At 41.5% G+C, this 26,821-nt stretch overlaps 1 protein-coding gene across 3 annotated transcripts in view; it reads right to left on the bottom strand.

The window, feature by feature from the left end:
• The window catches only part of ablim3 (actin binding LIM protein family, member 3), a 41,882-nt gene extending 19,495 nt beyond the window's left edge, over positions 1-22,387 (bottom strand). For all 3 annotated transcript variants that reach the window (XM_019884378.1, XM_019884377.1, XM_019884376.1), the window contains exons 1-3: positions 22,011-22,387; positions 15,398-15,532; positions 2,324-2,507 (exon numbers count right to left, since the gene is read on the bottom strand). In XM_019884378.1, coding sequence (XP_019739937.1) covers positions 2,324-2,507; positions 15,398-15,532; positions 22,011-22,023 — 332 coding nt within the window. In that variant the 5' untranslated portion in view covers positions 22,024-22,387. The remainder of the gene's footprint in view (positions 1-2,323; positions 2,508-15,397; positions 15,533-22,010) is intronic.
• Between the last annotated feature and the right edge of the window lie 4,434 nt (positions 22,388-26,821).

Genomic DNA, 26,821 nt, shown 5'->3' on the forward strand with positions numbered 1-26,821 from the left:
TGTGGATTTGCAAATCATTCAACTCATATCCGACACGACAAAAACAGGATATTTAATGTTCGATGTGATGAACGTTATTGATGTTTTTTTTTGTCATATTCACGCATTTTGAATTTGATCCCTGTGTGTGTGTGTGTGTGTGTTTGTGTGTGTGTGTGTGTGTGTGTGTGTGTGTGTGTGTGTGTGTGTGTGTTTGTGTTTCTGAGAATATAGGGCTGAAATTTTAGAGTGGGAATTGAGGGTTTTTGTTTTTTTTTGACCTTGGCTTCGCAGTGAGCTGCTTTGTCAGCAATGCTTGAACATTTTACGATGTTAACATGTTTAATGCATGTTTTAACTAGCCACTGAAGTGAAGCTGCTTCTGGTTACACTTCACTTAGAGCCGCTCTTTTGATCACTGCCCATGAAAACATTAGCACAGAAACCTTCATTCTGATTTCATTAGAGGTGAGGAAATGATGACACTCACAGAGGCGGGCATTGGTAGGAAGACCGAGAAGGGCGATGTGATGTGGATGACGATAAAGAGAAGAGAGATGATAACCATAACAATGCAGAGGGCAGGATCGGGGTTGGGACGAATAATGCAGGGGAATTAAGGTGGGACAAAATGTCAAAACCATTTTAGATTTTGTTAATCAGTTGTCACTCTGATAAATTATCGTGAAAAGAATTCTGAACAGTGACTAGCGCGTCTGCCTCGGTCATGAAATCCGGGTCCGAATCTCAGTTGCAACATCCGTTGAGATGTTGTTGCTACTCTACATCTGAAAAAACATGCTTCGTAGGTCAGTTGAAAGGTTTTCAAACAGTACACTTCATATCCATGAATGTGAGTGTCAATGGGTTTTGTTTTGGGGTTTTTTTTGTATCTACTGTCCACGTGTTTTGTGCTTGACTGGCGACCCAGTCCAGGTTGTACCCAGCCTTACACCCCGATTCAGCCGAGAGTGACTTCACCTCATGTGCAACCCTAATGAGGACAAGCACAAAAGAAAACGGATGCAAGGAAATCCGGTAACCAAGTATGTGGATCTATAAAATCTAGATGATATCAACATAATGGCTTCTTCCTGGGTTAGTGCCGAATCTTTTTTGGAAGGATGAAAACTACAAGTTGGCTCAGCTGAAACCTAATCAACAAGAACATGCAGAATTGGACCCAAGTGCTGCTGACAAATTCAATTCAAGCACACTAAGTATAGTTTACCAGTTCATTGTTGAAAGGTTGAATATCAGGATACAGGCAATGAAAACATCACAGTAACAATTAGGCTCGAAAAAAACCTGCAGCTACTGTATATTCATCGCTCGACCACAAGGTGGAGAGTGCCAAGAAAAGAAGAGGTCAAGAAAAGGACTGCGAGCAATGTTACAAAGAGCAGACAGCAGGGAAGATGAGACCCGCCCTCTGGATTCTTGCTGTCTCGTCCGGTATGCTCCAAATACACAGACGTGACTGCTCCACTGATGGCCTCTGAACACTTGGTGTCCGTTCAGTAGTAAGTTTTCACGCAGGATGGGAAGGAATGTCAAACATTGAAATGGAAAGATGGAACTGTAAGTCTGGTTTGTTCAGAAAGATGTTCGTGATGGACTACTTTTTCTGAAACGCTTTTGGAAATGTGGTTCAGCGACAGGAAATCACGGTTGCTGATTTTTCATTAAATATACCTGAGAAAAGTAAAATCTTTATCTTAAATACAACATTGACCAGCAGCGTCATTTCATACGGGGGTGCCAGGCCAAGGAAACATTGAACTCAATCTTATTCTGTTGGTCACATGCGCTCCATCATCGTAACACCAGTTCAAAATGTAAAGTTTCGTACAACTTGGGAAGGTTAATATTTGTTGTCAGAGGCATTCAAATTTAGACCATACTGTTACATTACGACCGCCGCACACTTGAGGTTGAACCCATTACTTGACTCGTCGGCCAGTCTGCATCAGCATTCAAAGCTTGAAGTCAACTAATCGTGTTTCTGGTCTCCCGTCTTGCAATCAGCTAATTTAGTGACTTACGACTCCCCTGTTGGCTGCTGACGCTGGACTATAGCCTACCGCTGAAACATTGAGCTGACAAGGCAAAACAATCTTCATACCTCTGCGCAAATCTAAGAGTACAAAAATAAGATGGTGGTAGATGAGAATACCAATTAGCCTCGTTCGCTTTGGCTATTCCGATCCCCACTCGTCTTAAAATATTCATACCGGCGGCATCACAAGGCAGGTGGCGAGGAATGAGGATACATTCCATAGGCTTTTGTCAATCGATGGTCGCAACCGCGATCTTGTGTGATGGCGAGCATGTGCACATGTACCTGCAGACGCTGCAGACAAAGCACTTGGGGTGGTAAGTCCGTCCCAGAGCGGAGACCACCTCCCCTGTGATGAAGTTGTCGCAACGGTCGCACCGTGTGCCATACAGTCGCTGGTAGTCTGCTGTGCAGATGTACTCGCCCTTCTTCTGGAAGAAGCCGGACCTCGCCAGATCACAGTTACACACTGCGGAAAAATGAATGGAAATGTATGATCATGAGGTACATTAAAAGGTTCCACAAAACATCTTTAAAATCGCAGGTGTACCAAGTTAACTTTACATTACTACTGCGGCTTTTCATTTTAACATATATTTAAAAAACGGAGAGCAATTGTTCCGAATTTTTGACCATCTCACAGTACGTTCATAAACCTCAATAATGGCTTAAGGCGTACCATACACAGATCTTATTCATATTAAGATACCAAAATTGTGTGCAAATCTTTTTAAAGTTTCGGCCTTCTACGGATCTCCTTTCTCAATCAATCCATTTTTTTTTTTTTTTTTTGGCTGAAAACGATTTTCTTTTGTTTTCTAAAGCTGCCACATTTCCCTGTGAAGTCCCGTGAACTTTGAAAAGTGTTGTATCAACTCATTCAGGCAACACCCACCACTGGTATAACGTTAATTCATAAAAGAATAACATTTAGTTTAGAGCAAACATGAGCAGTTCAAAAAATGGATGGATTGATTTTTCCAATGAACATTCGTTTTTGCCTATCCCTATAGCATGTCAAATTTATTTTCGACATTGTTGCAAAACATGATCCTTTGTGAATGTAATCCTTCCTTTTTATCCACCTGTGTGCTTCCCATGCATGTGTTTGCCTTGAAAATTGGCTGTGAGAGGTTTTCTCTCATCCAACTGTGCTCTTGAGGAAATATAATGGAAAAGTCACTGTGCACGGCTTCACATGTGAAGAACCTGACAAAGCCCTAGACCCCAAACCTTTCTCCTCAACAAAAAAATGACACGAGGAAGACTGCTTTGCTTGTGTGGGTGTGTATGCTTGTATACCAAGTGGGCGTTGTCTCGAAATGGTGTACCCGAAGCAGACTTTGGCCTTCAGCATTTTGCCATAGAGCTGTGAATGAATTCCATTGGGGTTAACAGGACAGCAAAAAGGCCTGTTTTGCAGAACAGTGGTCAGAATGGTAACTGGTGTCTGGTTTCTTCCAGTTTCTGTGGTTAACCAACAAAAGGAGTTGATAGATGTTGCACCCTCATACTGGGGGGGTGAAAAAAAATTGTTACACGTGGCACTGATGAAGATCACATGTGACGTATATGAAATCCAGACTGTCATATGACAAGACTGTCTCTTATGATAGGACATAGTCATTATATAGCAGTGATACCATACATAATAAAATGGTTGTTTCCAACTATTAGTCTTTCAGATTGTGAGCATTACAAACACAGAGATGCTTCTGGTGAACTGGAGCACAGTTCTGGAGGAGACTATGCAAGTTGGTAAAATGAGAGACAAACTGAATCTTTTTTCAAGACAGCCCACAAAACGCCACCGCGACTCCAGCTTTGCGCTAGACTTGTGTTGGGCACAAAAATAGAGCCCTGAGCTTACACAAAAACACACACACGCAGAACAGTAAAATCCCTCAAAGGGGCTCATTTAATCTCAAACTGTTTACGAGAGGAGTGTTATGACTTAATGGTGTAATAAAAGATCAATATGCCCTCACTTAGGAAGAAAACTGTCCTAGCAGCTGCAGAAGGTTGGAAACACATAAATCCATCTTTGACGCTCTGGCAGAGTGCATATGCAGAGGGTGGTTGATGAAATGTGACAGTGCGTATGGTGAGATGTGATGATGGATTTTTATCATCGTGACAGGTCATTGGCATCGAGGGGGAGGTGGCTGGAAAAGTACAGTAGAAGGGTAGAAAGTGGAAAAAAGGGAAAGCAGCTCACAAAAATGTGTGTGAACAACAATTTCACAACCGCTGCCTTCAAAATGTCCCCGCCACATTTTGATTCCCTCTAACTAGGGCACCTAGCAAAACCTTAATCACATGCTATCTGATACAGTCGTGGAAAAGGGAAAGAGGCAAAAAAAAAAAAGTGTCTTGAAATGTTTTCAAGACATTTCCCTCCCTTTTGCTTTCCAGTCTGTTATGCAGACTGTCAAATGATCGAATATTCACACTTTGCATCATGCAGTTCATTAGCAGATGGGACGCCTGACCAACTCACAGCTGGCTCGCTGCATCTGCTCAAACTGGACTGGAAGGTCCGATCTTCTCCGGTTAATCACAATGTTTACTCCATTGATTGGCTGAGGCATTATAAAGGAGTTTCCTCGTCCTTTGCTACCAGAGGAAACAGAAGCTTTCCATGGTTGCCGTAGAGACATGTCCCCATCTAAATTATGTTGTGGGTATCAGGCTCATGGCGCATTTGTGGGGGCAGCTGTGGATTGATTATTGAACGGAAATGCTAAAATGAGATGTGATTCTATTTGAACAACACTAAAGTGAATATATCACATTTTCCTGTGTTTGATCAAGAATGCTCTTGACAAAGTCAGAATGCTCCTTCAAGGGTCTTCGGTTTTGGGGACACTCATATTACCAAGTTTGGCAATTTACCCAATTTGTTTTTATGGTTCCTGTTGCAGTTGCATTGAAAACAGCTGCACACTGAGGGCTCAATATTCAGGCCCAGAACAAGTCTGATGCAAAGCATCGTCAAACTGTGCGAAGGAGTGGGTAAACATTGGAGTTTTCACAGACGCACGCAGCTTGGCACAGTTCATAAACTGGCAGTTGCGGGTCCACGCAGGAGTTCGAAGCATGCAAAGGACGTTGAAAAGGACCTGATAGTACACGTTGGTGTGTGAGACCCCTGCATAGCTATTCCGCGGTCCAGAGCGATGTAATAAAGATGATGTTAGTAATGGCGCATTCAATGAATTGATTTCTAAAGCTATTCATCGCTATTTTTGACAAAACAGATTAATCCATTATCAAAATGATGATGAGTTGCAGCCCTGCTTTGTTTTATTAATCTTATGTCAACAATTTTTCAATTACTATCTTGGTGTGAGAAAATGAACGGCACTAGAGCTACATTTTGCTGCTGAGTTTGACTGATGGACGCAAGATGAAAATAACTGGGTAAATTTTATTGGAAAAAAACCTTCATAATTAAAAGCTGAAGAGAACACGAGGAGGTAATTGGGGGTTTGTAAACAGAACAGGATGCCACGACTACTTTTGGACATGTATTAGAGTGTATCCTTGGAGTAGAGCAGCATTTTAATTCCACAGACCACTGCATGTTCAAATAGACGGTAAACGCACTATTCTTCAACAACTTTCAAAAAGTTTGATTTCAGAAAGTCAAAATTCATTCTTGATCCAAAAGCAAAACTTCCAAGTCCTTCCACAATTTGGCTGCCAGAAGTGTGGGTGGAGTTGGATCAGAACTTAAAGTTTCTGCCCCTGCAGAGTCATGGCTTGAGTTGGCTCAAGGAAGAAAGGCTTTGGTTAAAGCTGCACAGCCAGCAACACGTGGTAGCAACATACACCCATAAAATCAGCAGTCAAATGAAACAATAAAAAATAAAAAATAAGCGAACCTTTTCTGGTCTGTTTCACTGTCCTGCGAATGCCTCAAGGCTTTTGAATGACTTCGTGGCTACCCGATGAATATATACACAATAAGACCTTTTGAAGAGATGAATATATATTATACTACATTACCAAACATAATCAGATTTAGCCACGATTGGCTTCCAAAATTAATTTAGCAACATTTTAAATCCATCAAAGACTTAATTAAATGCATTCTGCTCAATTTCTGCTTAATCCCTGAGTGGATTGCTGATGCAGAGAAGTAAAGACGAGCCTTTTGACTTTTCCATGTTTCTTGTTTCTGGCAAACCAAGGACTTGTGAGAGATCATGGGCCTAGTGATTGGAGGTTAACACAGTCTTGTGTCAGCAGCTGTGGTCATTAGAACTACACTGATTAGACACCAACGGGGGGTCTGGGTGATTGGGTATTTATCTGCTGCCAACAGACGCAATTAAAATTCCCATCTCAAGTCAGCCCAGGCTACAAACCTAAAATAGTCCAGACACCTCCCCTCTCTCTTCTTGTGTCTCAGCTTTAAGGTTTCTGCTTTAAAATGTTGTAGGGTGACCACGAGGCCTCTGTGGACACACTGTTGCTTTCATTTTGAAAACGTATACATGAGACATATTCTATACCTGGCCAAAAGGTGGTTGCAATTAAGAAAATACAATTTCCTCATAGCATCACACAAAACACATGCTGAACACAGTAGCAACTGAGTTTTTGGCCAGAATGGCAAATGGTGCAAGTTATCAAAGCAAGTAATGCTGTTCAGAGTGTGGTCATGATGGGGCAGCATTCAATAGGTCACTGGAAAATGAGGATATGTCTCCTCTGGAAGAATTTCTTGGTCGATGCTTTCATACTAATACTGTCAAATGTAGCCCAAAAGGATTGACAAAGATGATGTCAACAAAGCCAGCCGGTGGAAGCTGAAACCGAAATTCAAGAGCAGTTACTTAGCAGTGGTCCTTGGCTGGAGACAGATGGGTGCTCACTGGAGTCTCTTCAAGCCAATCAGGATGCTGAGGACGTCTGTGGGCTGATGAGTGATTCATTAAATAGTGAAGAAGGATGAATGGAAACGGGGAAAAGATTAAAAATGAAATTGCAAGGAATGTGTCACCACTTCTGAATGCATCCGGAGATGAAGGTTGTGGATATTGTCTGACACAGAGCAGGATATTTTTTGCTCGGAAACACCAACAATTTAACACTCACATACGCACACATTTAAAGACTAAAAGCAAGGTGATATTGGGTGAAAATCCTTCAGTACAGTCATGTTGGACGTGGACAAGCAGAGAATGAATCCCTGTCAAGTATCGAGCATCGTGGAGAGCCGTTGGGGAGAAGTCCCGTTGCCTCCCGCACTCGCTTCTCTCCCTAGCAACCAGGCTTTGGCGTGGTGATTGGACTAGCGTACCAGTGGTTGCTATAGCTACAGGAAGCGACCCAACCATGTAAACCCCCACTTTTAACTCTGTTTCTCTTTCTTTTTTTTTCTTCATAACCTCTCTTTGTCTTTTCATTGCTGTATTTCTCAGCTAAGGCTGGTATATGCTGCATCTGACAACAGAAAGCGGCACAGCGACATGACGAGAGAAGATGTTATGAATGCAAAGGATGAGTGATGGGATTAATGGTATCTTAAAGGGGGTATTACGTACTGAAATGTGTTGAAAAGAACTTTTAAAATGATGCAATGAAAGATGTGCAGGAGATCCCTAGTATTTCTCAAACCTGACTGATAACTCCTTTCCCCTTCATTAAAAACAAAAAACAAAGTGATGTGGAAAAGCCTGACATTTTGTAAATATTTTTTTGTGCATTGGTTGCGCTGTAAATTGATGACTGTTTTGTTTTTGCATTAGTGTCTATTTATTTACATCTACCTTTGTTTAAAAAAGGCACTCAGCCTTTCTGCAACCTAAAAAAATAATTTACAATGAATAAACTGTAAATGTGGTCACTGCCGATGGGCCACAAAGTGTGTTTGTAATTCAACACGTCATCTACAAACCCTGCTGCTAAACTGAGAGGTGGTAAGAGACTCACAAACTACACACATAAACTGATTCCTGATTTGAGCTGATGCAATTCTTCAGACACCAGAGTGGTAGCCAGTTAGCCTCGAAATCCAGACTCATCTCGGTAAGAGCGATTGAGTCCGGTGGGTAGTCGCATGAAATGCATTTCTAACGTGGAGCAAACCTGAGCAAACAGACATTGGAATGAACCAATTAGCAAATAGCGGACGTGACTTGTGGAAGTCTTGTAAGCACTTCTTTTGAAATAAACGCTTGCACTGCCATCAGTTGTTGGGGTTTTTAATGCCTCTGTGTGTTTCTGGTCATTTAGAACTGAGTTTAACGTTGAATGAAACAAACCCGCGACTCTCCCTCGCGCCATTGTGAATGTTATGATGATGCACTTCCACCGCCAAAGAGTGATGTGGTTCACAAAGAATACATCGCAGCAACCTATTTCTTACATGTGAAAAGAAAGTCGGTTTGGCTTGCGAGCCTCATAGCCAGAGGGGAACCTGGTGACCCCTCGTGGTAGGGCGGGGGGTGTGTCATCACAAGGTTCATGGCATGACCCTTGGGGTCTGGCCTGCTCTTTTTCCTTATCTCCGTCTCTCCTCTCAGGCCCACCCGCCCGTCCTCTTTTCCAGCTGTTGCGGGTCACTGGCTCGCCGGTTGCAAGCTGTTGCCCTCCCGGATGGTGACTGACTTCTGTATCAGGTCACGTTGGCGGATGGGGGCCTCTGGCTCTCCTGGGGCTGTTCTGGGCACCTCTGTGGAGCTGGCGGACCATCATGGGTCCCTGGGCATTGGTGCTGTCCTCTTGACCCTGTACTCACGGGGTAGGCACTTCACCCTGGTCTTCCCTTTTGGATGGGAAAGGCCAAGTCTGCGTGCCCTCATGGTGTTGGCACAGCAACTTCAAACACCAGATGACTTTCATGCGTGTATGCATGACTATGTTAATTTAATAATATCCGTAGTCAGGCCTAAAGGATCTCGTAGCTTGAAAGCTTCTTCCCTCTTGCCATTAACTCCCGAAACAGTTGACTCAAACTTTCCTTTGTGGCATTTTGCACGTTTGCAAGTTTTGCACATGACTTTTGCACATCCCTGTGTGACAGTATTACAATATTGATTTTTGTAGCTTCATCTCAATACATATTTGCATAAATATTGTTGATCATCAACATTCCATACCAATGGACACTTTACAGTGATCAAGGACTTTCTGTATTATTGCATATTTGTCATATCATAATTACCACACTATGAGTCGCTTGAAATTGTGCAACGATGCTGTGCTTCATCTGCACTGTCAACTTGGGTTGGGCGATAATTCCCTAGGAATACATGATCGAACTCAATACAAATGCTTTCGATAAAATGACCCCAAAAAATGAATAAAAATCTAGACAAAAGGTGTGTTGGAGTAGTGAGAGGTCTAAAACAGGCATGATATGGCTGTCGAGGAACTGGCATTCCCGACGACATTAAACAGGCTGATAAGGGTAGTTCCGTAGTTGTTATGAACACAAGTGATGATGTGAAAGAAGCTATGAGACAATTAAGCACTAACACCTTCGATTAGATGTTGCCTTGTAATCCCACTGAAAGACTTATCAATGAAAGAAATGTCATCTTGAATCAGGCACTTGACAACAAATGGGTCACTGAGAAACAGTTTGACTTCTTGAAGAATGATTGACCCACTGTTCTCGTACGAAATCTGTTCCTGAAGATTCACAAGTCTTAAACCAATCCACTAGGTAGACCTCTTATTTGTAGCACTGAGCCTCTTGTCGAACCTCTGAGTCAGTTTGTTGATATCTTGCATCAGATACATTGTAATAACACTCCCACCTCATGTGGCAGACACTAGGGATGTCATAAGACAGTTAAGAGACATCGACTTACCAAAAAGATGCTTTTCTTGTGAGCTTTCATGTGTGAAAGTTTATACACTAACATCCCCCAAGAGGGTGCGGTTGAAGCCATGTATCGTTATCCCCTCACATGTTGAACATGCTCTTGGAGAATTCCACATGAGACTCAACAAATGTATGTTAGAATCAAGCTACTCCACGTTCAACAAATCCTATTTACAGACACACGGCACTTGCATGGGCTCTCCCTTTGCGCCAAATTATGCAGACCTCTATATGGGGTTATCGTACATTTTTAGTCCTAACGATCCATTTCAACACAATGCAACATTTTTTAAGAGATACAATGATGACATTATGTGTGTGTTTATTGGCTCAGAAAAATCATTATCCCAGTCTAGGGATTGTCTTAAAAATACCAATGCAGCACAACACAAATCGGATACACTTTTAACTTAAGATTTAATAATTTCTGTCAATGAAGAAAGAACTCTGGACACGACTACATTCTGCAAGGAAACTGATAGGACCACTGTCTTCCATGCAAACAGTCATCACCCCAACATCCCATATGGACAGACAAAGGAGGATTTGTAATACTGTAGGGAAAGTTTTTGACTCTGAGGCCCGAGTTATGACAAAGAGATTCACCCAAACCGGCTGCAGAAGAGAAACTTTGGAGGTGGCATACAACCGAGGCAGAGGCAAGAATAGAGGTAGTCTGGTAACCCCTACAAAGCACACAAAAGAGAAATGTGTCACTTTTATATCTCATGATAGCCATGTTGGTCTCATTGAGTCGATTTTAAAAGAGGCAAGCACCTTTGAGGTTCTGTGGTGTCTTCCATGTAAAAGGAGACTAAACCTCTTAGTAACAACTGGTTGGCCGAAAAAGCCCATGGTAATTATAGAAGTGGCAGATGGACCTGTTATGCTCAAACGCACAACACTAAAGTATACAGTCACTTACAGACAGGCAAAAAATATCATATAATAAACGCTCACCTCCTCTTACTCTCTGATTATAGCTCCAAGAGGTAGTAAACATATTTACACTGTTTTTAAATGTTGATATAAATCAAATGTGGAGCCCCCTTTGTATTGTACACTGTTCGATTTTCTATTCTCTATTGTGTATTTTGTCATTTTGACACTGCTGCATGTCGATTGGCTTTGCAATAACCGACAGTCTCCCAGCTCTCAATCGCCTATTAATTACAGCAGCTGCCGATATAAAAGGCCGGCAGCAGAGCCAACACATTAATAGCCTTATGAAGCCCAGAGAGGCGAAATATTTTGTATGTTGAATAAATTAGCTCACCTTTAAACTGTGTGTGGTGGAGCCCTCCATATATGTGTTTACATATACATGTTTACATATACATATATAAGGCTTTAATATTATGACGGCGATACACAAACCTTCAAACCAAGTAAAAGATTGTAGATCCATTAGTTGTCTTCAATGAAAAGTGATCTGAAGTCAAAGAAATTAGACATTTTTTCCCCCCATAGCCATGCCGGTCATCTGATCTCAAGCCTATAGAAGACACTTTATACTGTACTTGCTGAAGGCAAAAATGAAGGCAGCAAGATCAACAAACAAGCCACAATTGAAAGTAACTGAGGTGGAGGCCTGATAAAGCATCACCACAGGAAGGAAATTGTGTTATGTCCAAAGGCTCCAAGGAATGTCATCACCATTACAAAATAGTCAATTATGGTTGTAAATTACAATTATCTGTGATTGACTGACAGCCAGCTAAGGCTTAACCCCACCTTTTGCACCAAAGTCAGTTGGGATAGCATCTCGCTATGTGTTTGTCCACAGACACTTGAGTAAAATGGAGGAGATGAATTATAAGTATGTGTTTTTAAACAGACTTTTGAGACATTTGAAATGGAGGATTGGTGCTGAATTTGAATTCTTATCACAACTTCAATCACATCTCAATTGTATAAAGGCAAAATCCTTTTCCAAAACACAGTTGTTCAAGTACTGCCTTGAGTCGAGACACTGCGGTCACAATTATTCAACAGGGCACAGTCAGCCCTTTTGAACATGCACCAGACTGGAATATCGAGAAAGTGGGAGGGAGGACAAGGGAAACTGGAAATATCTGTCATAGTTTTAGAAGTGACAACAATGTAACAGAGGCCAACATTATTGTTGAAGCTCACTTAATGATTGTTTGAGGACAAAAAAACAAAAAACAAAATCAAAGAAAAAAATAAAATGTTTCAACACACCCATTTCCGATGTTCATAAATACAACTGACCGAGAAGGCAATTATCTGTTGACAGAGGATTGTCACCCAGGTAAATGGCATTTGCCACACACACACACCCAGCATGACAATGTCATCCTGTCCCATGATGAGAAATTGATTTCATGGTTGAGTGGCAGTCAGCACGAAGGACAAAGTGAAATAGTCAAGATTTTCTTTTTTTTTTTTTTTTTTTAAAGGGAGAGGAGAAGAGATGGAGTGGTGGCTAAGCAAGTGAGCTACGGTAGCAAAATGTAACCTTAAAGCACATGTGGCAAAGTCAAGGCCCCGGGGCCAAATCTGGCCCTCCACATCATTTTATGTGGCCCGCGAAAGCAAATCAAGCAGGTCAAGTTCCATGATGCTTGCTAAAGTCTGAATCAACATTTCAAATTGTTATATCTAATCCAATACCAATACCAGCAATCCAAAACAAAAACAATAATAGTCATTATTCTTGACTTCTAATTTTGAAACTAGTTATTCTTCAATTTGTTGTGTGCTGTGTATATAATATGTGGAGGGGATTAAACATTTATATGGTTTCCCAAAATTCATAACGACCCTCCAAGGGGAACCGTAACTACAATGTGGCCCGTGACAAAAATGAGTTTGACACCCCTGCCTTAAAGGAAGCATCTTCATTAGCAGCTATAGAAAAACATAGCGACCTAACCAAAACAGACTGTACCAGCAACAAGCATGAAGTCATAGATGGAGTTTACAAAGTTCAAAAGAACACAAAGCACATTTGTGTGTGAGGAGGAGTCAGACACTGAACAAAAAATTCTGCGGAAAACTGCTGGCTGAGCAGAGGCCCGCATAGGAGAGCACATTATAGGACGGGATGTGGAATTGTCTGGCCACACAATAATGCCCCATTACCTCACTTGGACGGGGAGAGAGCTCTCTGAAACATGAGAGGGCTGTTTGATGTCCATCCGTGAAGGTTTTCTCTTACTTGAGCAAAGCGAAGCAATGAGGAATAGACAATGGCAGAGCAGTGGGAGAAATACAGTATAAACCTACTTGATAGTAAACCGAAGTTATGATGTAAGGTTTCGGCGACACAAACAACCCTACCCCCACCCTCTTCTTTTCTCTGCTGTCTTCCTCTGTTCACCACCCCTTTTTTTTTTCCTCTGGGGCACAAATAGTGCCTTGTGATTGGTTAATAGCACCATAGAGATGCTGAGAATATCCACCAACCAGGGCACGGGTGCCCCATCAGACCGTTACCACGGCAACCCTTAACAACCACAGTGATAGTGCATGTGTGCGCTGAAATGCATGCACAAATGCACATGTGGCCTCATGCACAACAAACCATATCAGTGCGCGCGCGCGTGTGTGTGTGTGTGTGTGTGTGTGTGTGTGTGTGTGTGTGTGTGTGTGTGTGTGTGTGTGTGTGTGCGTGCGTGCGGGTGCGCATGTGTGTGCGTCCGTGTGTTTCTGAGACAGGTACATGTAAGGAACGTGTTATACCTAGCCCTCAGTGTTTTCATGCAGTGTAGAATGACATAATGCTATTAACATACACAAACGACACAAACTGTGAGACGATTTGAACAATATGCTTTCTGGAGTACACATCTATATTTGCTGCACCCCTTACAAATTTATGAGCGCAAACACAAAGACAAGACAGAAACAAATGGATGAACAGATGGTGTGAAAAAAACAGTGCGCGAGCAGGGGTAAAAAGCGCTCCGAAAATCGGAAATGTGATGGTGCCAAACGTTATCTCCGATAATACAAGAGGTATCAAAATGTATCAATTGTTCGACAACTAATAAACAATCAAATGATTATAAAATATGAAATAAGCCATTTGAATGATTGTGTAATTGTTGAGAGCCCTTATTTAACTTAAAATTGTCCAAATCTTCTGATTTCAGTGTCTCAAAGGTCATTATTTTCAGATTTCTGTCGCGCTTCACTAAAGCAGACAGATTATCATTTGTGCTCTATCAAAATACAAAGTCTCTATTAGTTTTAAGTTTGAAAAGCAATGACCGAACCAGTAATTGAATCAGTTTCAAAAAGGTTGGCGAGTTCAATGTCAATCCATCTTATCTGATATTGCTTAACTGTTGATTCATCTGAAAACTCATTTTTGTTCTTTCGCTTTTGACTCACACTCAGGCTTCATTTTTGGTTTTACTGTTTTTATGCGTTCTACTCTCTTTGTTATTAATGTATTGTTTTATTGATTTTTGTGGTATGAATTATTTTTGTAGTGGTGGTTGTTATCAAGTGCGATAGACTAATCAATTCTAAAATTATTTAATCGTGACAACCACACGACTGACACTGATCCTTAACACTGACTGACTTTCCAATGTTTGTGCACTTAAGGTAAATATGAACTTTTTATCCTGATAAATGTCTGAATCACTGTATTGTCTGCTCTCTCAATGTGACACATCCGAGCAACCGGTGACAACCTGTTTATCTATGGCGTAATGTTAACATTTGGTTGAACGGCTTCTCACCACTTTGTACATTTTGTTACGACGAAGAGTAAAAAGGCCTTCCACCATCATGGGTGGGGACCAAGCATCATTATTTTAATGAATCAAATGCTGTCCTGCTTAAATGAGAATATATTTTCTCTGCGCTTGATTATTCATGCATTCCAACTGATGCACACAGATCAAAATCATTTCGCTTAAGGCAATGGGATAACATGTTACTCTGACATCTGAAGCCTTCTTCCTGCTTTCCAATTTTACAACATACTGTATGATGATGATCATGTGCTAATATATCGTGGGCTTATATTTTTAATGCTACATCGGTCTAATATTTGTAGTTTATGTATTATTTTAAAACAATTATGGGACAATTAATCTTGTTCCTAAAGAATCTGAATTGTATTGTATTCAACACAATTCCTGATGTGTATGCCATTGCGACATCTCTATTGCAGGCCTTTTCCTCAGTGGTAGCATGGAAAAAGCTGGGCAACAATGTCATTAGACAGCAGCGTACAACAGGGGAAATCCCTTCTGAGTTGACTGAACTATTACAAGCTACCTTAGTAGCAGTCTAAGTCCCCCGCAGGGCAACTCTGATCCGCTCCAATCCTCACTGTGGGCTAATAGTAGCACTCAGCATGGGGACTAAAATGGATTAGCAAGAAGATCCGCTATTCTAAGCAGTCGATGCAGGTTGTTTGCAGAAAAAGTAAGGACGTGACTCAGTTCTTGGTTCTGGTGTCTGGTCTGCCTTGAATTAGCTACAATTGCTGCAAAATTCCTAACTCCGAGTTGTCATGGAGCAGGTCTTACCTGTGCAGGTGAAACACTTGACATGAAAGTGGGTCTCTTGAACTCGAACCACCTCTCCTTTGCACAATTCTCGACACCGTTGACACCGAATTGGCCCACCACTTGGCTCGCCTCCCATTGAGCCTCGGCGATACGCTGTGGTGGACAGAGAGCGGGCACAGTGTTGAAACATTATAGTATATATATATTTTTTTTTAACCAGACCAAAAATAGTTTTAAAGGTAAGAATTAAGTTTGAATAAATTGTTGGTTTACTACGATACATGTGCAAGTGCATCAAATTCAACCGAATCGAATCGTTCTACTTTGAAATATTGTATATCGACATACGTATCGAATCGTCTTTTCGGAGAGCCATAGCTTTGCAGATTTACAGTACTGGCAAGGTCATTCAAATGTAAGTAAAATGACAACAAAAGGTCCATTGAACCATACCCACTCCAACTGAGCCGTACCAGATCGTAATCCCACTGAGTCGAACTGAATCGAATCATTCCACTTACAAATCGAACTGTCCTTGAATCTTTTCAAAACGATTACATTTGGTGTGGTTAAATCAAAACCGATTTTCCGATTCAAATCTTTTTTTTTTTTGTTGTTGTTACACCCCCATTAATAGTGCTTATCCTGAAGAGGGTCGCGGGGGTTGTTGGAGGCTATCCCAGCTGACTATGGGCGATTGACACACTACACTACGAGCTGGTCGTCAGTCAGTCGCAGGGCACGTCTAGAGACAAACAACAATCCACAACCACATCCACGCCGTCACTGAGTGCGAACTGATCCCATGCTACCCGCACACAAATCAGGCGAGTGTACCACGACACCATCAGCGACTAGTGCATTATAAAAGAGTCCCATTGTATTCACAAGACACCCGGACATCCTAAAAAGCACGTGAATCAACAGCTGCAGTCATGCTTGCTCATTTGGCTCTTCATCTTCCTCAAGGAGCATCCGAGTGGATCGACAGGGGTGGAGAGGTATAATGGCAGGATAACCATCTGGCCTAGCTTGTCACCTAAATAGCTGACTGAAGGACTTTGCTGCTTCAGTGGTGGCAGCACATGGGCTGGCGCGCTCGAGCTACTGATTCCATTTCACTGGAGGATTCTCGAAGGGTTCGCAGTACTTAAGATGTCTAAGAGCCTTGCATGCCTCATATCCTGTGTGCTGTGAGCTGGATGATGCTATGTGCATCTATGTAGGGCATGTCTTTGCATACTCTCATGGACTGGAGGCAGAATGTATGCATGACTGTATGACTGTCGATATTTACCTTCCTGTTCACATCCAACGAGTGGGCATTGGAAATATGCAAGCTTGATTACGTCCTACTCTCTGTCTCCCACAGACTAGACACTGTTAATTCATTGTTCCCCTCACAATGCTGGTCATGCCAATGGAATCCACTACTCCATCAGATACTTTGGATTGAATCATGACTCTTCCTGGTAAATGTTTTTGTATGTGTTAGGAAGAGAGAGAGAGAGAGAGAGAGAGAGAGAGAGAGAGAGAGAGAGAGAGAGAGAGAGGTAGGACTGCATATTGTTCAGCGTAAAACCAGAAGGAACAGCAGTCATCCCATCAGGTTAAAAAAAGCAATAATGGGAACATACAGTAGCTTGTGCCACATCCTACTCTATGCGCAGATATTTATTTATAACATTGACCTTCGAAATTTTGCCGATACAAACAGGCAAGTCGGGAATATTCTCAGCTCTCAACACACAGAAAACGTTCCAACCAAAAAATGAAGTCATCATTGCTTGAATGGTTGGTTCAGTTGGAATTATTTCACCTGATGTGCCTGATTTAGCTTAGTTAATTCAATGAAATGGTTGACTGACTTTGATAGTAATGCAAAAACCCGCGTCAACGATATACCACAACATATTTTCCTGCCGAGCCTGTATCACCGACGCCAGACCCGTAACACAGAACGGGTGATCTGGAGCAAAAACTAGCGGCTTCACCTATCAAATCACGCTTCCTCTGACCTTTGTTTCACGCAGCTGGCTGCAGGTGATAAATGACAATACACAACATTGTAGAAAAGTGACACAATAGAAACGTTTCTCTTCAATTTGAGATATATATCGGCCAGCTCTATTGTATCGTAGGAATGTCAAAGTGCTGTCGCTAAAACGAGAGCCCACATATTCAGTGATTTGAGAAACCACAGAATTACGACATTCTATCCAATTATGTAAGTGGATTCATTGCCATTCAGCCCATTCGAGCAATCCATCCTTTCCCTGTGACAGGGTGGTGAGTCATTCCTTTCACGATAGGCGCCCAGCAACAGGTGTAATCCCAGACTAAATCATTGGCAAATGCCCGAGGAGAATCCCGCCTGGAGTTGACAGGTGATAAGAACAGGGCCTTGGTCAGTGAGGCAGACAGCATCCCCAGAGACCAAGAGACTGCTACTATTTCTGCCTCGGACATGACAGTCACGGCAAAGAGTATGCTTGGAGCACGGCCGCAAGGGATGCTGGGAAATTGTTGGTGATGGGGAAGGAAGAGATAACAATCACAAGAAAAGCAGTCTGATGACCTTGTGGGGTTGTGTGGCAAAAGTGCAAGTGAAATGAATACATGCATGTAAACTGCATATATATCTTTATTGTTTTAAAGGCAGGCATAATGCTGTATATGATATAATATATAATATTCAATGATATGATTTGAGTACACGAGACTGGAAGGAGTCCGTTTGGAAAGGGAGAAAGGCTGGTGTTGTGTAGTTAAAGCTTTTTGCAAAATGTCACAAAACCAGTTTGGGATTTTAGTTACACAACGGTGACCACACCTCTTGCCGTTCCTTTAATCCGTCTAATGATTCTAATGAATAATGAATCCTTACTGACACTTTGTGTCTCTCTTGTTGCACGTCTTTTTGCAAAACCTCCTTTCGATTCAAACAAGATGCCGATAGAAATCGGGTGTTGAGACAGTCGCATGATTAAAGGTCAACTAATATGCCGACCTGTGAATTTAATCTGGTTAACATTCACACACGTTGCTCACGAGAGTTCATTCACCTGAGTGGGTCTCTTTGAGAATACGTAATCTTTGTAATAGGGAAATTTTCATGATCAAGCCGTGGTCGACAGTGGCAAATGATCAAATCTCCAGCCTCACCTCACCATGCCGTTATCATCCTTGAACTGAGCCAAGACCTTGCAGAGGAGCATTCATCAAAGCGATGACTGCCCAGTCAGTATCGCTCCTAACATTCTGCTTCAATGCCACTGGAGAGCAAAAGGTTACACCACCACTGACAATGTGAATGATCAGGCATCGGACCAGAGGCCAGGGTCATGGACAAAAGGGGAAACGTCATACAATTGTTTATCTTACCTGTTGAGTACAGTATTATTCTATTTTGGAGGGCCGAATCAAAGTTCTATTTGACATTCCCTGCAGTCCTCTATATATTAAAAGTTAAAAACTGACTACACTTCCCAAAGCTAGACAGTAACCGAAATAAATTTCCTGTATTAATTATCATGTTTCTTAACAATATGAGCTAAACTGAGTAACATTTTTTTTTAATTTACTTTAATTTAAAATGATAATGATACAACATTGACATCTTTATTAAATGGTCATTTATCAAAGACGGCTTTAATATGGCTCATTGGATAATTCAGTGCATGACGATGTGAAATAAGGATTTTGACATTTGACAAAGTTATTGCTATTCTGTTGTAAAAAGCTCCACAAATGTATTGTCTATATATATTCATTTCTTGCCAAAAAAGCCGTGTTAGCATTTTTTATTGACTCACAATATATACAGAACTAGGTCATTTTTATATCTAGAGCATGTTGCCCCCCAAATGCAATTATATGTTTATGATTGAACGTGTCATGTAATTAGGCTTTCTACTGAACTTTTTCAAACCTTGAGACTGAGGTCAATGTTTATGGTACACAGGAATCATTGTTTCTGATGTTATAGCTCTGCTAGGCAAGTCAAAGAAATCACCTTTGTTAGTGATGTTTGGCCCTGCAGATTCCGTCAGGTTCCAGAACTCGATAATCGGTGTTTTGATCAACATGTGTTTTATCCCATCTGATGTCATTCTGACCTTTAAAACCTTTGCTTTTGCTCACTTGCGGGTGTATGAAATTCAAGTAAGAATATGTGACATCTACAGCCCAGTTTGGTTTGCCAAGCAGGCACACTGGACACAATAATCCCAGTGCTCAAGGTGATTGGCCAATGGATGAAGACAGACAGACTGCGCTGTGTTCAACAATTCTGTGTGCGAGGATGGCCTCTGGTCAATCATGCCCAATGCAGTGTAAAATGCACTCGTTTTGCCTTAACAGGCCTGTTCATGTATGAGCCAGAAGAAAGCCGGCGGGAACAGGAGGACACATGTTGACTCACTGGAGGAAAGGATCTGTCCTTCGTTACACTCAGATGTGTTCATGCCAACAGATGCATGTTCCACCACCATCTGCCTGCTGTGACAGCGCTGACACAGACCTGGAGCGTTTAGCCAGCAGTAAACCATGACATGTTATTGACGTTGTTTTATGTGCGCTCATTCTTCAGCCCTTCACATCCTGATGACGGGATTTGCTTGGTGGCGGGAGTGTTTGGTTGTGACTTGAGCCTTGAGCGACTATGGTGTCATTTTCAGTCGACAGCAAGTGGCAAAATGGCTGCCCCCTGAGGCGGACAAAACCGGGTGGATTTTGCTGCTTGATTCAGATGCAACAAACATGATATTAATCAGAACACCATGATTACACTAGCGGAGCCACATAGAACATATTGATTTGTATACAAATATTTTGGTTGCTGGAGGGCCTGCCCACCCATCAAGTGTAACGTTAAAAAAAAGAGGAAATAATTTGTTGCCTGCTGACTGTAGTCCTGAAAATGTATCTGTGATGACAAGCATACATTTATGTGACCAAAATATAGTTTTCAGGTGAGAAAAGGAGTAATCAAAAATATGAGCATATCGGGGTTTTTTTCAGGTATTTACATGACAAATATTGCTAAAATTAGGGTTTTTAAAAGGTTGTTGACTGCATATAAACGTAATCAGAGATCAAGCAATTATAACATTTTATAGACCAAACCAATAACGAAATAATTATCAGTTCATGTTTTCTGCAATTTTCATTGTCAATTTGAAATAATTATTGCATTTTTGAATAATTTCATTTTTGGAATTATAATTTAGAATTTTGTTTTCCTTGAGCCCATAGTAAAATTGTTATTGCATCCTGATCAAGTTATCTCACAAAACTATCGCGATATTATTTTTTTGCCAAATCACACAGCCCTAGTCTGCGGTCACTCCAAAATAATGCATCCCATCATCAATCGAATCTGCTGTAGTTGTTTGCAGCTTTTCCAGGTTTCCGAGATGTAAAATTTGTGGAGGTAAAACCTGGGAAGCAAGTTCTTGTACGACAAGAGGTACCATGAAAGTGTTGTCATTTGCAGCTTGAACTTAACCAGCATGCAAGTAAATGCTGGCATTTGACATGCACACTACTTGGGAGTTTGTTGGAATGCAAGAAGTACCACCATGAGAATTAAGAGAATTGGATGAATGATGAAGGTTCTTCAAATGACAGACTAGTGTATGACTGATGCAATAATGCATCAGTCAACAATACACTAGTCATACATCAGGTTCCTCTGATGTGACATGATCAGAAGTGGAAGCAGGACTGGAAGGGACTGCAGTTGGTGCTTTTGAACTTTTGCAACACATGAGATGTTTTTAAGTTTCCTGTGACAAATCTCAGCTGTCTTCCTCGTGAATTAACAAGGGGCAACTTGTACAAATGCACAACAGCCACTGAGCCACCCGCCCTGCGGGAGGAAAGCCCTGATTCAGCTGACAGGGGATCAGGGTCAGAGTCAGCTGATACAAGGTCAGTTTAACATCACGGCAGCCCCCGGGTTAGTCTAAGATAAGTACAACAGGGTGCTCCGGGCATCTTTGTCATGCTCCGAATCACAATCACATAAAGTCCACGAGACCAGTAGCAGGCTGTCTGGAATACGTGCAGCACTCCCTGCTCCTCCAATGGCCACATGATGGAGAAGTGACAGGTGAACTTTAAATGAAGGAGACAGCTGAAAGTCTGTGGGGGATGAATATCTGTGAAAGTGCTCCTTTAAAAATATACAACACGATAAATATCCATTTACACTGCATGAGCATATGAGAGTCTGTGAGGAGTTGTAGTATGAGTCCATGTTTTGGGTGTGAATGGAGATGAGAATGAGGAAGAAAAGAAATGAGGCACCTGGAAGCAGAATCACCCCGTTGTCCTGAAAAAAAATCTGAACTTTGTGACTGACCTTGCCATTTGATTCATTCAGTTTTATCATAGTAGCCAACATGGGCCAACATATTGGGGACCCCTTTCAACACAATGAGTTTAGCAATCGGCACCTCAAGACAACTGTGTGAAATAACGGATCATTTTAAGCTAATTAAAGATATGATTCTTGTACTGAGCCGCATATGACTGTTCAGGTGTAACTATAACGATCACATGGACTACTGTTGATCTACAGTAGTTCTTCCCACTGCTCTCACCTACTGTATAGGAATGGACTTACCATTAGAGCTCATGATGTCCAAGGTGTTGTTCCCAAAAACAATGTCGTTTCGTCGAAAAATACTCCCATACACTCAGAGTAGTGTTTCCGAACGGTGTCATCAAAAATGAATTTCCGGTGAAGGTAAATGATGCTCCGTCCTCACTCACTCATTCTTCGCAATGCTGCTTCCAATCCATCTCTGAGAAAGCGTGGAAAAAAAAGGCTCACAAAAATTGAATAAAATCCGAAAAAATAACCTCATGTTACTGATGTCTCTGATTGTGGGTTTTTTTTCGCCAGAGAAACGGACAACAGTTAAAACATAAAGCCACCTTGTTCACATTCTTTCTCCCTGCCGGCTCGGTAGCGGTGTGCTCACTGTGTTGCTGACAGCGCGAGCGTCTGTCACAACCCCACAATGGTCACATTTTTTCGGTTCCGGTAAGTTGTTTCAAAATAAAGTAGGCACTTGCAAGTTTGACTTCCAAATAATGGTTGACTCGCAATCACCAATTAAATAACGCTTAAACGCAGTTTCACATCATCAAGAGGTCCACTATGCTCACCATTTTCTTTGTTTTAAAACACACTAAGTAGTCTGTCCAAGTAAATAATGTCCACTCATTCCTTAGAATAGATGGAGGGGAAACAGTAGCCCTCAAGCATATTCCTGAATTCTAACCAAGTTTTCAAAACAAGAACTTGCACCTCGACTGAGGTCAGGAACAGGAAAACTGGTTGAGGGACTCCTAATTCTCGTGTTACTTTGTGTATTTTATGGGTTGTTTGTTTTAGTTTTGATTAATAGGAGTGGTGAGCCGTAGGAGCAAACAAGGCCTTCTCCGCTGGCCTAAATACGAACAAAAGCACTGACCTCTAACTAATTGAATTCAACATTTATGGCATTAATTTATATTTATTTATTCTAAAAATTTATATTCTCTTCATGCTGCAGTGTTTCTCTTGACTTGATTTTTTTATCCGCCATTATGTTCGGCCTCGTCAGCCTCATCTGCCCAGGGCCTTCAGAATCAGGGGCTAGTCTAAGTCAATTAAATTCATCAAATTGTAAATTCATCCTCACAAAGCCAGAAATTTGGCCCTCAATGATTTCAGCATTTTTCTGTCCTCTGGTTGGTCAGAGCAAAACTCTTTAAACCCATTATTTGACATGGAAAACACAATCTGCACAAAATTATGCATTTGGAGCATGTGAGTATTTTATTTAAAATATGAATGTTTTTGTCATTCGAACTGCATCAGATGGCGATGTGGCAGTTGCATGCAGTAGTTTTGCATAATTGTGAAGGGAGAGCGATGGCTCCCACAAATTGAGCAGGTACGAATTTATTTTTATTCTGAAAGTTTCCTTTTGCCAATGTAGCTTATTACTTGATGCACCGATTCTGTCTCCGGGATTGACGACGTCACTCCTAAATTAAAAAGACCATCGCGATTTAACGCCGCTCTCTAAAATAATAATAATAATAATATTAAGAATAATAGTAATAATCACCATCATCATCATCAACATCGTTACCTTGTATAATGCCAATACAATTAGGTAGATATTTGTAGCTTGTCTTGATTTGAACCATGGCTAAATGTGTTAGAAAGCGAACACCAAAAAATCCTTGACAGTCTTTTGGAGAAGAGCAACTACGCCAGGGTTGGCAAAACTGCTGTTACACCGCCCTCTTCTGGAAATTTCCCGTAAGTAAATTACTGTTGCTAATTGGATTATTTACTGAAGAGTTAATGCAAGAGACGAGGTTAATTGTGAGGCATGGTTCACAGTTTATGATTTTTTTGGGTAATTATCTTCACTCATGAACTTCCTTTTGTCTATAGGTGCTAAATCGTGTGAACTAGGTTTTTTGCACCACATGTAAAAGCTCTGAATAGCGTCATAAAGAAGGGGGGGGGGAGCCATGTTAACATGGTAACACTGTGCAAATATGGTGTTAAATAAATGTTCAGCACGCTGGTATAGAGTATGCCTCACAGTTTTGAGGTCCGGTTTTTGAATGTCGTCTATGGCCTTGATATGTATGCTCCTCCCATGCTTGCATGAGGTTTCTTTGTGTGTTCTGTCTTCATCCCATATTCCAAAAGAAGTCATGTTAGACTAATTGAAGATTAAATTAGTGTAAGTGAAAGATGGAATGGTTGTGGGCTAGCGACCAGTCCAGGGTGTACCCCACTTTATGACCAAAGTCAGCTGGGATAGTTTGGAGGTTGTAGAGATCTGTATGTGTGTGTGTGTGTGTGTGTGTGTGTGTGTGTGTGTGTGTGTGTGTGTGTGTGTGTGTGTGTGTGTGCGCGCGTGCGAGTGTGTGTGCGCATGTGTTGTCTTTCTTGATCCGACCACTGTATCCAGAGGAAGCCCTGCTTGCGAAACGCAAAGGAAGCTGGACAATGGGTCAACGGGATGTGAATGGCGCCTCACTCTCCTCCAATGTCATTTTTGCTCGCTGTTGTTCTCTGTGGCCGATTGGTTATTTGATTCACTCCTGCGTGCCTGTTGGTTCTAAAGGGTTCCTCTTAAAAAAAGAGCGTAAACATGATTACATTGTTTTCGTACTACAAATAGCCATATATGCTTCAACTGTTGCTTTATTGCTTTGTTGTGCTTTATTTAGCTATACAGCATGTGCAATAATTTTCCATTAATGGGAAAAATAAACCGTTTTTTTCTTGCTGTGATTTTTATTGCTCTAATACACACTATATGACTCCCATCGTTTTGAAAACACATTTCACTGTGTGTCCTCCATTGCTGAAGAGCACGTATTAGTACAGCTGACGTTTGGCTTTTAAAGGAATTGGTGACACATTCCCTGAGATGACATCGGCTTTGTAACTTTTACTGATGCACCATGGCCATTGCATAACCCCAAAGATGAAACTCAAGTACAACGATTCGATGGGATTTTGGAGGCCATTTGACAGGACCACACAACCCATGCCAGTACCTAAAAACTGAGGATTGCACCACTGATGCATGTGAATACCATCATGAGATGGAGTGCCAGCCTGTCAAAATTAAACTTGGAAGGTACCAAACTCATTTAGTTGGGATGCAAAAATATCTTCTTGACACATGTTAAAATATGGCCACAACCGCGTGATTGCTTCCTGAGTCGCGTACCCACAATCTTGCTGCTGAAGGCTGTAAATTTCCCCAGTGTGGGACAAATAAAGGATATCTTATCTTATCTTATCTTATCTTATCTTATCTTAAGGTTCAGCTTGGCTGATGTATGCTTACAGCAACTGGTAAAATGTTCCATTTCCGCCCCTCCTTTTCAATGATCGTTTATCAAGGGCTCAGGGACAATTGCCAGAGCATTCGCCGCGGGCACCAAAGGTGCTGTGCATCAACAGTGTTAAGATGCTCTCTCCATGGAAATTTAATCAACTTTTCTGATAATAACAAGTACTTCTAAGTTGTTTGACGATAATTTGTTCTAGTAAAATACCGTAAGTGTCATTTGTCTGGGTGGGTCTATGCCCTCTACTTCCAAGTGCTGACTACGCTCTTTGTCAATCATGTGCTCTGCATATATCCTATGAACTGTTGGGAGAAAAACAGGAAGATGGCCTTCCGTGCAGTGAGGGCAGCAGGGCAGGTCACGTTTGTAAAGCAAGGCTGTCCACTGAAAATGGGCCAGGGTTAAAACTTTGGGGACAGTATTAAAAACAGAATGTCAGTGTTGCGTTAAGACTGACAACGAGTTGTGTGATGCCTAGGTGAGTGACTCCATTCAGTCTAATGCGCGTCACTTGTCAGCTGCTTGACACACAATATGTCCGTTCTCCAAAATGTAACATGTAAATGAGATGATCTAAGAATCCAACTGTCTTTCCTCCAATCTGGAAGTCAATGCCTCACCAATTTATGTTGAGTATTGAGTTGAATAAACCTCAAAGGTTTTCTGAATTGGCCATGTAGGTTTACAGAAAATGGACTTGAGTACTGGTATGTCATAATATCTTAAATTGTGTTGTGTCTATTTTCTTCTGTGTGTTTTGTTGCCATGTGAGAAAGTGTCTTTTTTGCTCAGTGGGACATAGATCTGACAGTCATCTGCATAGCAGTGGAAGGAAATACCATGTTTCCTTAAGATGGAACCCAATGGGAGCAGATACAGTGAGAACAGCAAGTTTGATGTTCTTTTTGGATGAATGGACAATTAGTGCCACTTTCCAGAAGAGTGGAAACTCCAGAAAACACACTAAATAAATATTCTTCTATTCTCACCTCTTGTTTGTGTTATAGACAGGGGTTCATGTACTTCCATCGATATTGTGTATGAATACAATTTTGGACCGATGTTTTTTTTCCACACTTTCGCTGCCTTCTAATTCGTTCAGTGTGTTTTCTCTGGGCAGTTTGTCAATCAACATCTCTGTGTCCCTTATCGAGATTACGGATCAGCTGTCTGCTGAATTCTTTACAATAATCCTTACAATAATTGCTCTGTACTCCACACACACACACACACACACACACACACACACACACACACACACACACACACACACACACACACACACACACGCACACACACACGCACACGTTTGCAAACAGAGCAAAATAAATGGTCTGTGTCTGGCAGTGGTCCATAGCCAATTGCATGATCACATGTGCAGTGCAGGGCTGATCTGTTCAGGGTGACTTTGTCATTGTTCAATTGGGACTTGGAATATAAAATCAGTTCCAGAGTTAACATTGTATTGTGCTGGCAAAAACACGGAAGAATCTCTCCTCACCTGAATTTAGGTTGATTTAAAAAAAATAAGTCACACTTTGCAATTAAATTATT

The sequence above is a fragment of the Hippocampus comes genome, unplaced genomic scaffold, assembly GCF_001891065.2.
Source record: "Hippocampus comes isolate QL1 unplaced genomic scaffold, H_comes_QL1_v1.1 scaffold156, whole genome shotgun sequence".
NCBI lineage: Eukaryota > Metazoa > Chordata > Actinopteri > Syngnathiformes > Syngnathidae > Hippocampus > Hippocampus comes.